The 18,614-nt window shown below is 37.5% G+C and overlaps 1 protein-coding gene across 1 annotated transcript in view; it reads right to left on the bottom strand.

The window, feature by feature from the left end:
* Window positions 1-1,131: 1,131 nt before the first annotated feature.
* CPLANE1 (ciliogenesis and planar polarity effector complex subunit 1) overlaps window positions 1,132-18,614 on the bottom strand; it is a 63,411-nt gene continuing 45,928 nt past the window's right edge. Inside the window, exons 42-54 of the mRNA XM_052775765.1 lie at window positions 18,334-18,532; window positions 17,814-18,058; window positions 16,045-16,138; window positions 14,947-15,105; window positions 13,462-13,492; window positions 11,900-12,031; window positions 9,882-10,047; window positions 8,145-8,206; window positions 7,544-7,708; window positions 6,225-6,337; window positions 5,797-5,880; window positions 4,208-4,377; window positions 1,132-3,794 (exon numbers count right to left, since the gene is read on the bottom strand). Of these exons, the coding sequence (XP_052631725.1) occupies window positions 3,651-3,794; window positions 4,208-4,377; window positions 5,797-5,880; window positions 6,225-6,337; window positions 7,544-7,708; window positions 8,145-8,206; window positions 9,882-10,047; window positions 11,900-12,031; window positions 13,462-13,492; window positions 14,947-15,105; window positions 16,045-16,138; window positions 17,814-18,058; window positions 18,334-18,532 (1,764 nt within the window). The 3' untranslated portion in view covers window positions 1,132-3,650. The remainder of the gene's footprint in view (window positions 3,795-4,207; window positions 4,378-5,796; window positions 5,881-6,224; window positions 6,338-7,543; window positions 7,709-8,144; window positions 8,207-9,881; window positions 10,048-11,899; window positions 12,032-13,461; window positions 13,493-14,946; window positions 15,106-16,044; window positions 16,139-17,813; window positions 18,059-18,333; window positions 18,533-18,614) is intronic.

Here is an 18,614-nt window from a genome sequence, read left to right as displayed (position 1 = left end):
CCGGGTCAGGGCAACGCCCAGTATCAATACAGGTTGGGGGATGAAGGGATTGAGAGCAGCTCTGTGGAGAAGGACTTGGGGGTACTGGTGGATGAAAAACTAGACGTGACCCAGCCATGTATGCTTGCAGCCTAGAAAGCCAACTGTATTCTGGGCTGCATCAAAAGAAGCGTGACCAGCAGGTCAAGGGAGGTGATTCTGCCCCTCCACTTTCATGAGACCCCACCTGGAGTACTGCGTTCAGCTCTGGGGCCCCCAACATAAGAGGGACATGGACCTGTTGGAGTGAGTCCAGAAGGGCCTGGAAGATGATCGGGGGCTGGAGCACCTCTCCTATGAAGACAGGCTGAGAGAATTGGGGTGAGGCGATTTCATACAACTTGGGCTTTGGCTTGTTTATTCTGTTATTTTTTACTTTCTTCAAAATGATCTTGCTATTGGAAAAAAGTCAATAGATTCTCAAACCAGTTGCTTGTTTCTTTAAAGGGGGCCTACGAGAAAGCTGGAGAGGGACTTTTTACAAGGGCAGGTAGTGATAGGACAAGGGGTAATGGCTTTAAACTGAAAGAGGGTAGATTTAGCTTAGATATAAGGAAGAGAGTTCTTACAATGAGGGTGGTCAAACACTGGAACAGGTTGTCCAGAGAGGTGGTAGATGCCCCATCCCAGGTAGCACTGAAGGTCAGGTTGGATGGGGTGCTCTCTGAGCAACCTGGTCTAGTTGAAGGTGTCCCTGCTCATTGCAAGGGGGGGCTGGACTAGATGACATTTAAAGGTCCCTTCCAACCCATACCATTCTATGATTCTACTCTATTATCTGAAGAGGTAAGGGCCTCATAAGAGGCTATGACAAAAAAAAAAAAAAGCTGGCAAATGTGAGGCAGACTTCAAAACAAAATTAGCAGAAAGAAAGTGAACTGGATAAAGAAGGAAAATGGTATTTACCAACTTCCTCATTTTCCAAAGTTTCAGCTTCTGTAGTTCGGTGTTTGTGGAGAATCTTAAGCCTTCAAATTTGATTATGAGCATTAACTTCTACTTCAATTCTGCAAGAGAGACTTTGATCCTGAAAAGTTAGTAATAAGGGAAGTAAATTGTAAAAGAGGTGGGATTTGTAAATAGGTGTACAGCTGCATTTTGACCAGAAATCTTTACTGAGGCATTAGAGAAAAAAATATTTTGAAATTTGTTTCTAAAAGCATGCAATGTTTTTAGGAATTAATTTAACAGGTTTTGACACGTTTGATCCTCATAGCTTTCATGACAGCAGGCACTTCTGGAGGCATTTCTTAATGTGCATTTAAAAATTTCATTTAGAGACTGGCAGAGATAAAAGCATTATCTGCTCCTCTCAGAAGACACACTAAAAAGTTTCATCTCTGGCCCTAAAAAGAAAAGCATCATAGAAGAGAAAGCACAAGAAAACTTCTCTTGAGTCTGTGGAAGCAGCAGGGTTAAGAGACAGCTTTCGATGATCCTATTCCCACGTGCCAGAGTGCTTTTTCCTACTGCTCTGACTTTGCAGGTGCAGCTCTGCCCAGGCACCTGCTTCCGTCACATCACAGGCAAAGACTAAGTTTAGCGCTGACCTCCTGGCTGCGAGGTCTTCGAACTGCCTCCCTGCCCTTGTGCTAGTGATCTGTGATGCTGTGGATCAGCAGACAGGTAAGAAAGGATTTCCTTCACCACTGTTAAAATGAAATGAACTGCTCATTTGAATTTTTTTCTTCCTTTAGCACCACGAGATGCATTGCTTGAAGAAAGCTGATGAGCCATCTTACTCCCACAACCCCTCAGTAAGGAATGACCCTTATTTTCATTTATATCTGAGTGCTGCACTGCCACAAACAATATTAAGGAGTAAGCTACTTGATGAAAGACGGTAAAGGTTCTTCAAACATCCTTACGAACAGCATTCTTATACCTTGTTTCTGCATTCCCCCCCCCCCCCCCCCCAACTTATCTGAACATTTTCATCTTCACACATCTACTGTCAAGGTCTGAATTCTTTACAAACAAGTAAAACCCCTTCAGGGGAGCAGGTACTGTCTTGGTAGCCTGTATAACTCAACTGCTCGCAAGCTACCGCATTTGTTATCTCCAATCTTGTCTGGAGATTAAATTATTATATTTAATATGTTTGCACATCACAGCATATCCATTAACATTTAATGACTGTGATGCTGCAACTATCACCCAAAACAAAGGCTGAGTCTGATAAAGCTTTCACAAGCCTTTTAGGACAAGTCACTGTCTTGTCCCTGACTGCTTGCTCTTCCTTCTCACAGCTGGCTGTGATCATAAGGAGACTTTCATACTTGGCTGAACCAGGATTTTTCAGATTTTTTTCCACCAGGAACAGAAGACATTTAACTGATGATTTCTTTGATGCCACTCTGGAGAAAGACAGTTTTGAGACTTTGAGTGAAGTCACAGTTTCATGCTTCTGACTGGCTCTGAAGGTACTTGCCCTTTTCATTTGGAGATGATGACTCCCAGTATCGAATTTTGCACTCTGGCCACTCCTGTAGGACAAGCATATGCTGATTCTGAGGACTGCTAAAAAATACACAGCCAGTTTTGATATTCTGAGCCTACAGAAGTTGTCAATTCTATCCTGATACATATATAATCCTGTAACTGGCTTTCTTTGAACCGTATTTCTTGACTGCCAAGATGCAGCTTCACTCGGAAACATGCAATATTTATTTTTTTTTTACACTAAGTATTGGGTGACAGTAATTAACCACTGGAAATTAACACACTTTTGACTTCTATTAAATATTCAAATTTCTTCACTACAAAAATAAAAACTACTGCTGTTGGGAAAGAGTCACCACAGCTGCATCTGTTCCAGCTACCACAACTAGCTGATGGCCACTGAACATAAGGGAAATTATTCTACAAACATCTGGGGGCTGCTAGAAGACCTCTAACACAACAGCATTATACAGATGAACAAACAGTGATATTTTTCTTTATGTCAGTAAGTACTTGTCCTTAACGTCTTATACTGGTGTCTGATTTTCCTAACAAAAGTCTGTATTTCATTTATTGCTGCCTGACTATTTGTACCTCTTTCTATCAATCACTCAAACTCTTTTTAAGATTTCTCTAAACTATTGTACAAGTAAGCTGGGTTTAAAATACTAGGGTAGTGCACGTGCACATGTACAGTCATAGTGGTACCCAGCAATAAGTGTAGTCTGTGTGTAAATCACTTTACAGCAGAAACTAATAAACTCACTTCTATTAAATCAGTTTACCACAATTATTAAGTTACAAAAATAACTTCTTCCGTAATGATGTTAAATATTAAATACAAAGGTAAAACAGTTGTGCAGTGCATGTATATGTATGTATGTTTTTATGTAAAGCAGCTGACCCAGAAGTTCTTGCTTAAGACTGTTGGTCTGCATTTACCAACTATATTTAGTTCCTGTTGACTTGAAGACATATGGAAAGCAAACTACACGTTAAGGAGTTGAATTTCATCTAGCCGAGACTGCAAGCAGTGAGAGTTTCTGTGCTGCTTAAGAAGAAAACCAATGCAAGCCTCATTCCATTTTCAGTAGAACAATGATTATTTTAAAAAATGAATCCAAACACCAGCAACTGTTTGGAAGTGCACAGCAGCTGAGAAATCTTGTTCACATGTCTTCCACATCTGCTACCATAGCCTCAATTGCATTCCAGTCCAGTTTGCTGAGGATACTTCCTGTGCTTTCAGAAACGCCATCAGTGTCGATAACGCCGAGAGGAGAGAAACTCACAGGATGCGGTGCAGATGCCTGCTGGAGGAAAAGACGAGCTGAATCATTGCTTATCATTCATGGACGAGACCTCTGTGTAGCCAGTTGAAATGATTACATTCTTTTCAAACATGTCCTTATCAAGTTATGTATCTGATTATTCTGCAATAAATGAAACTTATTTTCCTGCTTACGCACTGCCACTAGTGTCTGTTGCCTGGACAGACAATGTGCCCACGCAGTTGTTATAAAGAACATTCATTTTCAAGGCCCACAAGAATGATTTTGCTTGTAAAGACAAAATGTAACTCTGTTGAATCACCATCATTTATGTCCCTCTGCATCTATCCCACCCACACATTTTGAATGGAGAACCATGTTTTAAAAAAAGCAGAAGTAAACAAAGTGTTAAATGGCAGGTATCAAATCATTCCTAGAATAAGCAGACATCCTACCTGAAACAAGGAGTCATGAGTATCTTGAAGTATTCTTTGGATATCATCAGGCACAGTCCAAGGACTTACTATGTCTCGATCAGCCTCTTGATCAACATCTTCTGTCTGAACTGCAGTGGCAACATGTGGAGGCTTTTGTTCTGATGTTCTGCTGACTCTATACTCAGCAGCTGAGGAGAAAAGAAGCCAACCATAGCACTGTAATATTTCTTGCTGTTTACTTCTGATGTCTTGGAACTTCTCCAAGAGCAGAGGCTCCAAGTTCTAAGAACTGAAAGCTGTGTGTAAACACATGTAAAAAGAGCATGCCCTGTTATCTTGAACTGATGTGGGGTTATGGCGAGAAAATGCTGCTGGTCCCTTCCCCTTCCAGCCTCACGCTCTGAAACCGTCTTCCCAGGACAGACGATGAAGTGGAACAGGACTATGCATGGTGCCTACAGCATCCAGGTCCTGTAGTGCAGTTCCCAAAAAGGGACATTGCTACATTATTTGATAGAACTATAGAAATCCTGGATTTGTGCCTCTTAGAAGACATAGAACTTTAGTGAAACCCTTAGCAGTGATGGGATACAATGGAGAAACAGATACAAGAAGGTGATGTGAAATCAGAGAAAGATCAACCTGTATTTAGCATTTAAAAAGAGAATGTATGGAAAGGAGGAGGAGAACGACTTTCCACATGCATAGAGGTGAGTGAGTGATTCAGGAAAAACACCCATCTGCTTACTACTGCTTCTGTCCCTTTCCTGCACTGCCAACTCAAATAAATTGACATCTGACTAGCCAAAAAGGATCTCTATTATGCCACTAGTATAATTCTGATGTAAGGGAGAATGGAATCAACCCACAGTATTTCCTAAGTTTCACACTGATTCTCTCCTCAACCTTTTCCTGTCTGATCAGAAATTCTGCACTGTAATCAGGTCCTGCATCTGTTAAGGAATTTGATTAGGAAGAAATATTTATGTGAGGAAACTTAAGTGGATCCAGACCTACACAGATAGGCATAGGGAAAAAGAATCACTAAAAGCCTCAAGTTTTTTTAAAACAAGTTCAGTCTTACGTTTTTCCACTCTAACATTATGACAAAATAATATCTTAAATAACTACTGTACAGAGGGATAACAAAGACAATTCCTACTTTAAAGAGCTCAGAAAGTAAGCAGGATAGAAAGGTAAGGGAGAGGCACAATGCTTGTGTACTGCACTGCTAACTAACTCTCTCTCTGTGGGTTTCAGCTGAAAGACAGACTCAAAACCTCTGTCCCTCATGACTTCGTAATGCCCGTTTCAGGAAATCACTGAAATCCAGCACATTTGCTTCAGTAATCTTGGAACTGCCATCTGGCTAAAACCATTCAGGAGGTAAACAGAGGTGATTGATTAAAATATTTCGTAAGTTTCTAATGAAAAGGATTTTTATGTGGGGGAAAAATGATTTTTATTCTTCTAAACTAAAGCTGTATCTAAGGCCCATGTTGCATAAAGTCTACCCAGCATGTACCCTGAAATGTGTTCTCTGGGTCTTATTTTTCCCCTGTGTTATGTAGCTGAACAGCACTATGTCATTGCTCTTTATAACTTACAGTGTCTAGAATTAACAGGACAGTTTGCAGCATTTCTAATTCTTCCCCTGGAAGTACTCTTCTGTAGGAGCATACAAGCATTTCCTGGAAAGACAAAGAAAGCATTTCCTCTGTCAGGTGCAGTAGATCAAAACTACTCAAAAGATGCTTCAAATTTTTCATGTATGAGCTTGCTTCCTGGATTACACAGTAGTCTTGATATGGCAAATTAAGCTACTTTGGATTTAGAAAGAAATGATAACGAGAAGTAACTCTCATCACTTAACAGGCCAATGGCAGCACAGTTGCAAAAGCCTCAGGACAGGAAACCTCCAGGATTATAAATCTGACTTTCTACATAGGTATTAAAGCTCTTCCCTCCCCAAATCTGGTAATAACTTGAAGATTATCTTCAGTATGTGCCTTCATTAAGAAAATTCTGTTCTTACCCCTGGACTGTGTTAAACCAAGAGTTGGGGTGAAATGATGTACTTTTTGACCAAAGCTGGGTTTGACAGCAGTTCTGCTCCTTTCTGACACAACAGGACTGTTCAGATGCCCTCTACAACAAGAAAAAAGAACACAAAACAACAAAGCCCCAAAACTTACCACTGTCTACTACATACCATTCCTCAACACAACTTAGATCTAACAGGGGTTATTCAGACGAGGCAAAAAGGCCACAGAAATCACCTTCAGCCCACTTAGCTGAGGATCAGCATCACACACTGCTTGTGGGAACAATATGCCTCACCAGAAACAGAACTGCTGGCAATCATAGTGAAGACATATCAAATTGGCTTTGCAAACAGCCAATTTAGGTCCAACTAAACTTATTAGTTAGAAGTTACTGCCACTCCTAAGGTGGCTTCCTGCATGACATTTCTTAGGGCTTCTGATTCTGGCAGGGCTGATGTACTTAAACCGCCCTTGGACACCACCAGCAGGCTCTGTACAGCACTGACTACGTTCAGTTTAATGCTCTATCCTGGAACTTCACCTATTAAAAAGAGATGCAGAAATATTTAAGTCTGGAACTTACAGGATTATCTGAAGTACACAGTTCCTCCTATTATTGTGGAAAAACTTAAAATTTTATATAGAAGAAGAAAAAGTATACTGCAATATACACCTGGATTACATATACACACACATGACATTAATGCCATCAAGTAGAATAAATTTACAAGTTTATAATACTCAAATACCATCATCTCCTCAAAAGGCAATAAACACCAAAGTGCAAAAGAAAGAACAAGTAAAATCCTATGTAATGAAAAAAATTAGAAAGGAATAGAGTAAATCTAGAGTTTGCTGACCTCAAATTTAAGTCATCTATATGTATTTTTATACCACCTAAGTAGTGGTATACTACTTTTATACCACATAAGTAGTATTTTTATTTGCTTCTTGCTTGTTACTAGATACTCTTCAGATCATTGACTATGTTGCTGGCTATAGTCCAGTGTAATTGCAGTCAAATGGAATGGGTTAGGACATTGATTACAGCTCTGACTCTAGAGTTGGCTTACTCTGTGCTCCGAAAGACATTTTTAAGGCTCCCTCCAAGATTTGCACTAGTGGTTTTAAGAAGATTGGTACAGGAACTTAAGACTCTTCTGATCCAGACAGAGAGCATCTTTGATCCTACCAGAATATAAAGCTTCTCTCAAGCTAATCCTACACCAACTAGCTACAAATTGCAGACAAATTTAAAGTGTGGTAGACACCAGTTCATCAGAGCAGGTTTAATGCTTGAAGTTGTTACCCTTTAGTAGATGTCACATGCTGCCTTCTGTACTCTTGAGGCAATCTTGTCCTGGACAATGGTCTACGTTCATTTGCAGGTAACACCACTGTTTCAGATAACATTTCATTCATCAGAGAAACTGCTTGTGATATTCTCATACTGTGATGTTCAGATAACAGGGCTCTATGGAGAAATAATATTACATGTTAACTCATGCTACCACTCATTTAATTGCAGCTGGCTTGAGTCTTGTAAGGCTACAGGGTAACCAGAAGAGAACATATTTTTTCAATTTCAGAGAAGATATACTAAGACTTTTAAGATCATTAGCAAAAAGCTAAAATATTTATTAACAATAGGTTTGACAGAATGCATGAATCAATGCTGGGGAAAAAAAAAAGAAAAATTATATATGGAAACTGAAAAATACAGTCAAATGATGAAACATGTTCAGAGTTTTCCTAAATGGTAAAGCAAACATGAATTATTTACGCTTTTTGTTGAAATGCCATTCATATCTAAAGCCTCATCGACAAGACAGTTAAAACTACCTCTTCCTTAAGACTGGAAGATTCATATATAAATAAGAATACCACAAGCTACATTTATAGCAACTTACTTGTCTTTTTCTTCTTTCTTCTTCTGGAAAAATTTAATATCCTTTGAAGTAAGACGACAATGCTGTGCAAGAACATATAATAATCATTAACTTATTCTATATTGTGGTCTCATTCCAGTCTCTCACTCTCAAAATGTAGACCTATTTGACTTTGAAGTTACTATTTTATACACTCCCCAGAATGAAAAACAGTATGAAAGCATGTCACCTTACCAGCAAATTCAGAGATTGTCTCTGTAAGCATCCAGTCTCTAAAAATACACTGAAAGCTTGCAGTCACACCTTCAACCGTAGCTCATGTGCTTAAAATATGAACATTCCTAAGGAGACGTCTTCACTGTCAAGCTCTAAGTTTCAAATGGCCTCACTTTCAGTTTCCTAAAAATCAATGATGCTCCTAACTAATTTAAAAAACAGGGCAAGGTTGCACTTTGACCTGTTTGCTAGAGTACAATTTTCATTTTTTAAATGCTTTCTTCTAAAAAATCCCAAACAATCCATCAAAAGTTGAGAATCCCTCCATCTAATGATTTCAGGAGAAAGGCCTACAACAAAAACATCAAGTATATGTTTATGGGTTGGCAACACAGAAGAGGGAGAGAAGCTGGACCCTTTTTTCCTGAATCATTTCTCTCTACAGACGTACAAAAGAGCAGCTAGGTTCAACTCTGAAAGACTGTTTAAAACCAGGGGAAATAATGTCTGTCATAGATGAGATCTGTTAGTCTTTCTAAAAGTAAATACAATTGAATTATTTAGTAACAGGAATTTGCTGCTTGGGAGTTAAAACCAGTAGAGCTTCAGCATGAAAGAATTTACAGCATACCCTGCATTCAGCTGATGAGTAAAAAGTATAGGGATGTATTTGCTCATACTAGGTCTCATCTCCTGTGACTCTGGAGCTTCCCCTGACTCAGAAGTGTCTTTTCAGATCCTGAAGGTATCCAGGTGACAAATGCATATTTTAAGACTTAATACTGATTGGGAAATCATTTCTGAACTACTTTTGTACCTTTTTTTTTTCCTTCAGTTATTTCCAGCACAGTGCAGATCAGAAGAGATGTATCAGGCCATAAACGTGTTTTTACTAATTAAAAGTAAAAAAATTCTGGGAGGGAAGGCATTGTTTGCTGAGCCTGTATTCCAACCAGCCTTCAAGAAAAAAATTAATCAGATACTTGAGATATATGCCATATTCTAACATCTCTGCTGTGACCCTCTGTAATTGCATACACTTCTGTGTGGTGAATGACAAGGATGGCTGCCCTCAGTATCCCATCATGTTCGTAAAGGATGTCGGCATCTGGATTCTGCTTTTTAAATTCATCGAGGGTTTTTGGGAGGTGCAGGGGAAGATGAAACAAGATGTAAACACATCTTTACAACTCCTGTAGTTATCACTCCCTGACAAAATACAGCTTTTATCAGTGAATGTTACAGCTATATCCATTACAGTCAGGGGACTCTATTTCCTGAATTTAGAGCTGGGGGACAGGACATAATTGCCACCTGCGGCAAGTTATCATTACTGCAGCCTGTGAAAAACATTGGTATATTTGCTTACTCATCACTTCTGACACAACTATGGCCAGTTCCAATAAAATAAAATTAAACATATAAACCCCCCAACATTAAAATGTGAAAAAAATCCCCGACAGCCTTTATAATATCTAACCTGAACAATCAACACTTGTACAATACGTAACAGTTACTCTTCAAGATACCCATTATTCTTACCACATCCTTTCTTAGATTGAATGGATTACGCTCTTTCTGTCTTTGTTCATCCAGTTTCTTCACATATTCTCTCATTCTTTCCTTTTGCTTTCTTTTAATCCATGCTTGTATCTCTGTCTTCTCCTTTTTTGTTCTTTGAGAATGTCCAGCAGCAGAATCATGAACCCTGAGAGCAGATGAAAGTGGGAAATAATCTAGCACATCCTTTAAATTGCAAACAATGGCAGCTACACATGGTACAATAAAAATACTGCAATCCCTTTAAAATTCTTGCTCAGCTAAAAGCATAAGTAATGAACAACAGGTAAATTTTCTTCTGCAAAATTTTACTTCATAAAATCCGGGCACACAAGTAATTTCCAAGACCTTTCTGAAAATTTTTCTTCTATTTGTCAACTACATTCAGATAACAGGACCAAAGCTTTAAATGTGGACCATCTGTTATTGTCATTATGGGATAACTGGCACAGAAAAAACTGCAAGCCATTTTGCTTTGATCTTTCATTTTTAAGTGTGTATTGTATAAGTATCTAAAAAAGAAAAAAAGACCAGTGAGATTCTATCATCCTTTTTGTTCCTTCCCCTCAGCCTATGAACTCCTTCACAAGTCTCTCTGTACAAAGTAATTTTAAAACCACTAACTCAGAATACTAACAACAGAAAAACACAGCCAATAAGAAATGCTAACCTAACTTCACTCTCAGAGTTCTTCAGAAATATTTACTAATTCACCTTGCAACATTTAAAGTAAGCGGCTGGTAATAAATATTTTCTTCACTGTAAAACTAAAAGCACTGACCTAAAAATTAAATATGAGATTTTCCAAGAGAAGTGTTTCAATTCTAAATGTCTCATTTTTTGCAGCACATTTTGAAACTTCTCTCATTTTCAGGACTGGCAGGCACTAATAATTCCAGAATCAACAGAAGATGTCAGTGTAGCAAAATAAGGTATCTCTAGTAGCTGCAGTTCAACTGAAAGCTTATGGATTGAAGCATTAAGGCCGCAAGGGATTAGAAGAACTTTGACACATTTGAAAGTGATTTACTTTATGGCAAAGAGAATTGTCATTATCAGAAGTATGCACTGTCATATGTGAAAATAAGTACACAAAACTGAGTTGTCTTTCCGTCTTTGGTCAGGTTTGATTAAATACTACTTGAAAACATTTCTGAAATTTTCAGTAACTTTGAAAATATTCATATAATTGCATAAAGCAGTCCAGCTAGCAACATTTATATGTTGTTGTAGTCATTATTAATGCATTTTGAATTCTCAAAGGATCACAAGGATGTTATGATCTGTGCACAGATTTAGATTTGAAGCTCTTGAGCTCCTTTTACAATTTGAATAAATGTTAGAACAAATAAACCAGAGTACTACACTCTACTTAAATGAGTCACTAGATCATCCTGAAACAAGTTATCTTAAACTGGTGTGAACTTTTGCACCAACACAACACAAATGTTTGGCATCCTGAACTGCTGTATTTTTGCCTTGTAAGCAACTGACACCAAAACCAGGAATAGGAAACAGCTGTAACTTCAACCTATCTTAGGAAAGAACACAGCTGGTTTTATAACAGGAAGGTGTAGAAATCTCCAGCAGGGAGGAGAGCATGACAAGCTGGAGTCTGGGGCTGGAAGCTTCTGAAGCTGCTTTGCCACTGACAGGAAATTTCTTTTCTGTCTTTCAGAACTGCTTTAGAAGGCTCCAGTTGCCTTGGTTGAACTGAATCTGCTGTATATATAGCGTTGTGCTCTAGGCTATACCTGGTAGAAGAAGGAAGAAGCAAGTAGGATGGAAAGAATTTTAAAACCAAAATAGTAAAACCCAGTTAGAATATTTCACAATAATGGCCAGTAAAATAGTGGCTATTAAACAGTTCTAATACCAGTCCTGTTAACATCAACTCAACTCACGTGCTTGCTTCCACTGTTTACAGGGTGTGAGCTATAAGAATAACCAGGGTTAAAATGATTTAACTAACATACAATAAAAACCAGCCATCGTATTACCTAGAGATTTTCTTAGCTTGTATTTTTGTAAAGCCCAGCTCCAACGGAGAGATGTCACCTTCTACTACAAGATCACTAATGATGTCAGTAACACCACTCAGAGCAGTAATTTGCTGGGGATCTTCTGAAGAGCTTAAAGTTAGGCAGGGAAAAAAAAAATTTTACTAATTTAAAGTAGAACATGCCTGTAAGAACAAGCTAAAATCCTTCCTTTTATGCTTAAAATAAGAATATTCAGGTTGTCTTACCAGCAGCCTTTGGACTTAATTTTCTTTCCCCTACATCTCACTGTGTTAGTGCACACAAGCAATACCTGGATAATGCGTGTAGACGCACTGCCTTTAAGAAATTACCAGACATCACCTTAGCTTTGCTGTCATTAGGTACACTTTAGCCAACTTTGTAGCTCCCCAGTGTGAACGGGACAGAATGAGCAAGACCTGACTAACATCAGGGATACTGCAGGGAAGAGGGCATTGAATAAACCATCCAGAAGTATGGCCCCATCCAGAGCTGAACTGCCTGCGCTACACTGGGGTGCATGAACGTGGCTGGCCCAGAGGAGACTGAGCCTGGCAGCCCAGAAGACCGGGAGCACCCACGGGGTTTGTGCTGCTGCTCATGCTGAGATAAGGCTGTGGGATGCTATCAGTTTTGGGAACCACAACTCTCAATGGCCTTCTAAGCGAGAATCAGTGTGAGTGAGAGAATAAGTTTTACCTAAATTCTGCCCATTTGTTTCCTCTCTTTTAATCAGTTGTTCTCAATAAAAATAAAATCTCATGTAGTTTACGACTGCAAGATATAGTTGCTTTGAGTTACTCCTTTGGGTAAAATCACCATCTGTTGAAGTTCATTGCCTCACACCCATCCTCAAGGTTATGTAATCACTCCCTAATCTATTTCAGTGACAACAAGTAGTTTCACCTGAAATACTTTAAAAATGAACTAAACCATTCAGTTTACTGCTACGCTTCAAGCAAAATAATAAAGGTTGGTAACTGAGCAGAATGACCAGGAAGAAAGGGAAGCCCGCTGCTGTTTTCTACTGCATGACTGGGTCCAGAAGACTAACAGCAGTTAACAGTAGAAAATATGTATGTCAGACCATTTTATTTAATGGATAAGATCACTTCAGTTTTGAAATCTTCAGCCTGTTGCTTTACACTGCTCATATGGTAATACTTCAACTTTCTGGTGATAGCTGGCCTCAGTAGATGACTACTAGCAGCAGTTACATGTACTTGTTCAAAAACAGTGTTTGGCAAATAGAAGAAATAACAAATGCACATATACAACAGCAGCATCTCCATTAACAGCTCTGTTACTTATAACTAGAAAGCAACTTTGAATGCTTCTGCAGCTTTTGCACAATGTAAATCTAACAGGCACTACCGAAGTCAGAGTAAACGCCTGAAATTAAGTCATAAAAAGGCTTTCATTGAGTTTGAAAATGAATGCCTAGATTTTTATGCAAGTGATAGTTCCACCTTGACAGTCCTCTTTTTGGTAGGAGATTAAAGTAAAGAAATTTTCAACAAAACCAATGTCAAAATACATACCTGTCACACAGATGTCCACATATGTGAAAGCCTGAAACAGGAACAGCCTTTGTTAATAAAAGCCTTGCACTTGTACACAAACTAATAATACATACGCTAAACAACCCATGGGATAAAATACAGAAATATATCAACCTGAATATGCTGACATTAAAAATAAATGAATATTGTACATAGGCTTAATGACCTGCAAGAAAGCATGTCATCGACTGCCAGGTTAATACAGAGTCTTCAGAGAACATGAATTAACAGCTTGCTGACTGACACAGTTTTGCTAGGAAGACAAGATCACTGTTGTCACTTTTCTGCCATGATCAAACTAAGCTTATCAGTTCCAACTAACTGGAAATGATCTGTTCCAATCAACTATACAGTGTTTTACGGAAAATTAACAATTGCCGCTTACTTGAAGAAGCCAGGCTATGAACTCCTGGAATTCAGGAAATGCAGCTGAAGAGCAGTATGGATGTCTTGGAAGGAAGAGCACTATTATCCTTCCTAAGCTAAGCTCTAGTCTCAAAAAATTATAGTTGCTTATAGAAACTTAGTATCACCTACAGTTTTCTTAGCTTGCAAGTAACAAATTTATACTTAAAAACTGTAAGTGTATTACTGTTTAAAATTTATCTGTGTGTGCATGCCATTTGAGGTTCACTTCTGCTGTATGCAGATATAGGAACCATGTTTTAACACCCTTTATGACAGATTGCTGCAAATGTGACTGTCAAATGCATGTTCAATTGTACAAAGTATATATCATTTTTAGAAGCTTGAATGCAAGCAATGCAGGCAATACGCAGACAAAATAAGACACTCTCCATTTTTAAACACAGGCAATAGGTTGCTTGCATAGTGATTTTTCCTCCTCCTTTTAATGCTACTGCAGTCTTCATAACTGCGAAAATCAATTTACTGTCAGTTTGCAAAATAAAATGAGACCTCATAAAATAACATTTTAGGACATAGCCAGTAGTTAACTGTATAGTGATATAAAACAAATTATTTTGCTGATGTGGGTTGGATTTGAGATCTCACCTCTCTAAAACATAGGAGGATGACAGAGATGATAAAGACAGCTTTGGGAGGAAGCTATGAGTGTCCTACGGCATTGTGTCCATTTATATTCACGTACACTTAACTAAATAATTACAAATCAGCACAGTGAGGGGTTTCCAAAATAGACCCGAAGTTATTAATTTTCTTTCAATAACGGTGAATTTGAGTGCAAGCATAATTCACTGCTGAGCTGTTTTCAAAGCTTAGTGATACTGTTCTGTCATATAACATATAAACTCATTATCAATGCTCATCCACAAAGCTGTTCTAAATAACGCAATCTAGGAAGTCTGACAACTGACTTTTATGAGCTCATTGGCATTATGTAACATTCTGTGTAATAGCAACGAGAAAATATTACACCAGGAAGAAAAGGTTTACCTATTTTTAGAAGGAGGAAAAGGGAAAAATAAACACTAAAGATTATACCAGATGATGACTTTATCCCACTGCGAAAGTTAGCAGAGGCTGCAGAGGCAGGAGAGTGTAATTCCAATGTAGTGTAACTGGGTGCAGGATATTCCAAGTTTAAGCCGTCCTTTTCATCATCTATAACATCTTCAAAAATCATGTCCCTCAAACAATGTTCTGATTCCATGAAAAAATAAAAAATATAGTAATTAGTGCAGACCAATGAAAAAAACCCACAATGCAAAAACTATCACTCATACATACTTGTTAGGGGCATATTTAGTTTATCTGTCAAACCTAGAACAACCTGAACCTAGATCAGTTGTGCCTCCCTGTGAAAGGGCACTACCAGAGCTGTGATGTATGTACCAGTCCTGTACATGTGAACAAAAAGACTAAACTATGAGTTGCTCTGTGTGAGGCTAATGGACATCTTAAATACTGTCTTATGTATAAATACAGATATAGCTATGATTTGGCTCTACCACATGGCTTTGTATTAACTTCATAAGTAGATTAGACTATGTTTTCATATGAACATAAAATGGACCTAAAGTATGTACCCCAAGCATGCTCCTTCTTGGCACAGTACAGTAGCTATAAGTAAATAGGTACCATATAGTCAATTGTTATATAAACAATTCAATACATCAGCTCTAGCAAACGGTTAAGCTGATGTAAGTTCTTATTAAAATCAGCAGATATTACAACTAAATAGTCACCAAAAGATGCACAAAAAAAGCTTCTTTATACACACACAGAAAACTGAGGACAAATTTCATATCCTTTTATGTCAGCAAGCAAAGCACTCATAAGCACGTTTTGATTTTATGATACAATAGAAATACACACTATCATCTTTAAAATCTGATACCTAAGTCCTGCATTATGATTTTGAAAAAGATCAAAGTATACAGATATTTTCAAATGCATTTTTGTTGAAGCAGAACCCATAATATTCAGATTTTATTTCTCTCCCTCATATTTTTGATTTTTGGTGCATATTTCAGTAACACCTTTTGGGATTGCACTTAACTTCAGTAAGTTAGTCAAGTTTAATATTCAACTACAAGCTTACTGTAATAGCAAGTTAACTTCTGTTAACTGAACACATACCATCATCAAGGATTCTAGCATCTTCTGAGAATGAAGGACGAGCACCAAGGTCTGAATTGGCAGCCATTTCAAAATCTTCTATTATTTTCACTAGCTATAAATGAAACCCAAAAGCTAAGTAATGATACATTCTTCAAGGTGTTTGAAACCTACACCGCAGCTATGCAAAGCTTGCTGTAAATACATTTTTTTTCCTCAGAATCTTATAAACATTTTAATGGAGTATCCTGATTCAAAACAAAGAAAATAGTTCAGGAATCAAAGTAGCTCAAGTAGATTCATTTCATCTAAAGAGGTCAATCTTCTGGACCCTTAATCTGAGAAAACACACATATGAACTGTATTATTCTTGTGAACAGTTTTACTCCTATTGATCACATTATTTCTATTTTTAAAATAGCTGAAGTTTTCCAATATATCTTATCTAAAAATCATAGAAATAAAAATATTTCCATGTTCTTCATAAGTCAGGAGTTTCCTGAAATTTAAAACTATAAAGTGAAAACTAAAACTGACTAACCTAGATTGAGACATTTTACTGAACATTATTCTTACAAAGAGCAGGCCTCAAAACTGATTTCTAATACGTAAGAAATTGTTATAAAAGGAATGACCAACTGCTGTGCACTGAAATAAAGGCAAAAAAGAAAAAGAGTTTATCCTCAGGATTTGGCTAGACAGCCAGAAGATTTAAAACCCAAATGCAGTGAAATGCTGAAACAAAGGATATATGAAGATTTTTTTTCACTACAGGCTTTTAAAAATCTGGCTAGATAATCACCTTGATAAAAGACATTAAGTGATGAAATAATCCAACTTAGTGTAGTAACTGTGTGTAGGTGACACAATGAGGTCCTTACATTTCTGTGGATATACAGAAGGACAGGCAAGGGACACTATTAGTTTGAATAATTATACAAAAAGTAGATGTTGTGGAATTACACAGTGCTACTGATTTCATTCTTTATTAAGCCAGGTCTACAGGAAGGGGAAATTGACTTAGTTTTCTTGACTTGCAAAGAAAAAGAAATTTTTTTTACCAGCTAGGTAAAATCAGAACCTACTGGCTCATTCTTAGATTAGTCACTCCTAGTTTGCTCTAAACTTAATAAAAAAGTCAAACTAATGTGAAGAAATAATTGCCAGTATTCCTCATCTCACATATACCTAAAGTCAGCCAAACCTGAAGTTTTAGGCAAATTAAACTAGATATAGTATTAAGAGGTCAGTCTGCTGGAAATTTTTAACTTTTTATTGTTAGCTCTGTCATGACCTATAAAATAGTAACTTCTGAATCATATATAAGATCATCTGAATGCACTATGTCCAAAATGCATTTTACTTCTATATTTGGATTTATAAAGATGTTAAAAATGCAAGTATTTTATGAAATAAATAGGAACAGGTTCCAGAAATGGTCACATAATATTCTGCAGAGGCACAACTGCAGAATATTTGCAAAAAAGGTCTCCTGCTCAGCCTGAACTTTTGTGCTATTCCATTTTCCTGGTTACAGAGAAATTAAATAAATCTGCCCATTCACTAATATAATCATCATTCTGGCCAGCATTTGGTCCATTGTAAGTAACAATGTCAGCCAACAGATGCAGCACTAAATGTGAAAGAACTGTGTATTATTCTTGATTTCTCTCAACATATACTAAGCAGATTTGAAAATACATCATTCCAAAATGTAAATTTTGTCTTTAGCCGAAAGAAGTTACAAAATAAAACCGTTTAAGACACAACAGTTAGCAGCCACAACTCACCAGTTTGGTATTTCTGAAATCCTCCTCCATATTTTCTGTTATGTTCTGCAGTGTCTGTAATTGCATATCCATTTCCTGCTGCTTTATGGAAGAGTATTCTTTGCCAATTACTTTGGATGGAAGCCCTGAAGAAGGAAATGTTCTGTCATCTTCATGTACTATGTTCCAAGTTACACTAACTTTAGCAGAATCTGACTTCTTAACTTCCTCTTGCACTTGGCTTGATAAATTTTTCAGATGATTGTCTTGAAATAAAAAAAAAACAGAGCACCAACATCATTGAATAAACTGCAAATATTTAAGTACTGCAAGTAATTAGGCATAGCTGTGCTATACCTAATAGTATGTTTTAGGAGGCAGGAATCATCACAAAAGAAGTCAAATGTATAAATGTTTTGATGTATAAGACTAAAAAAACAGGAAGTGAATTGGGGAAAGGCTCCAGTTTTCTGTGGAAGATAACAGTATTACAACAAAAACGCACAACTTTTTTTTCTGATTTAAAACCAAAATGGTTTACCTTTCTTCTGAAGCACCTCAGGTGGAATTCCATTAGTAACAGAAGCTGCCATGTGATGAAGTTTTGCAGTAGATGGAATTTCAAACTTCTCATTTTGCTGTGCAGTAGCTATCTCTTCTGCAGACTCAGGTATCATGGGCAAATTGTTAAGGATGTCACTGTCTTCAATGTCAATCACACTGATATATTCATGTTCACTCTAAACAAGAACAAGATTATGAAGAATTATACAGTATGCTTTGCATATATTGTTTACAGTACATTGTTAACCATTTCCTGTG

This window comes from Harpia harpyja, chromosome Z (assembly GCF_026419915.1).
Source record: "Harpia harpyja isolate bHarHar1 chromosome Z, bHarHar1 primary haplotype, whole genome shotgun sequence".
Lineage (NCBI taxonomy): Eukaryota > Metazoa > Chordata > Aves > Accipitriformes > Accipitridae > Harpia > Harpia harpyja.
This window is presented reverse-complemented; position numbering and strand designations above follow the sequence as displayed.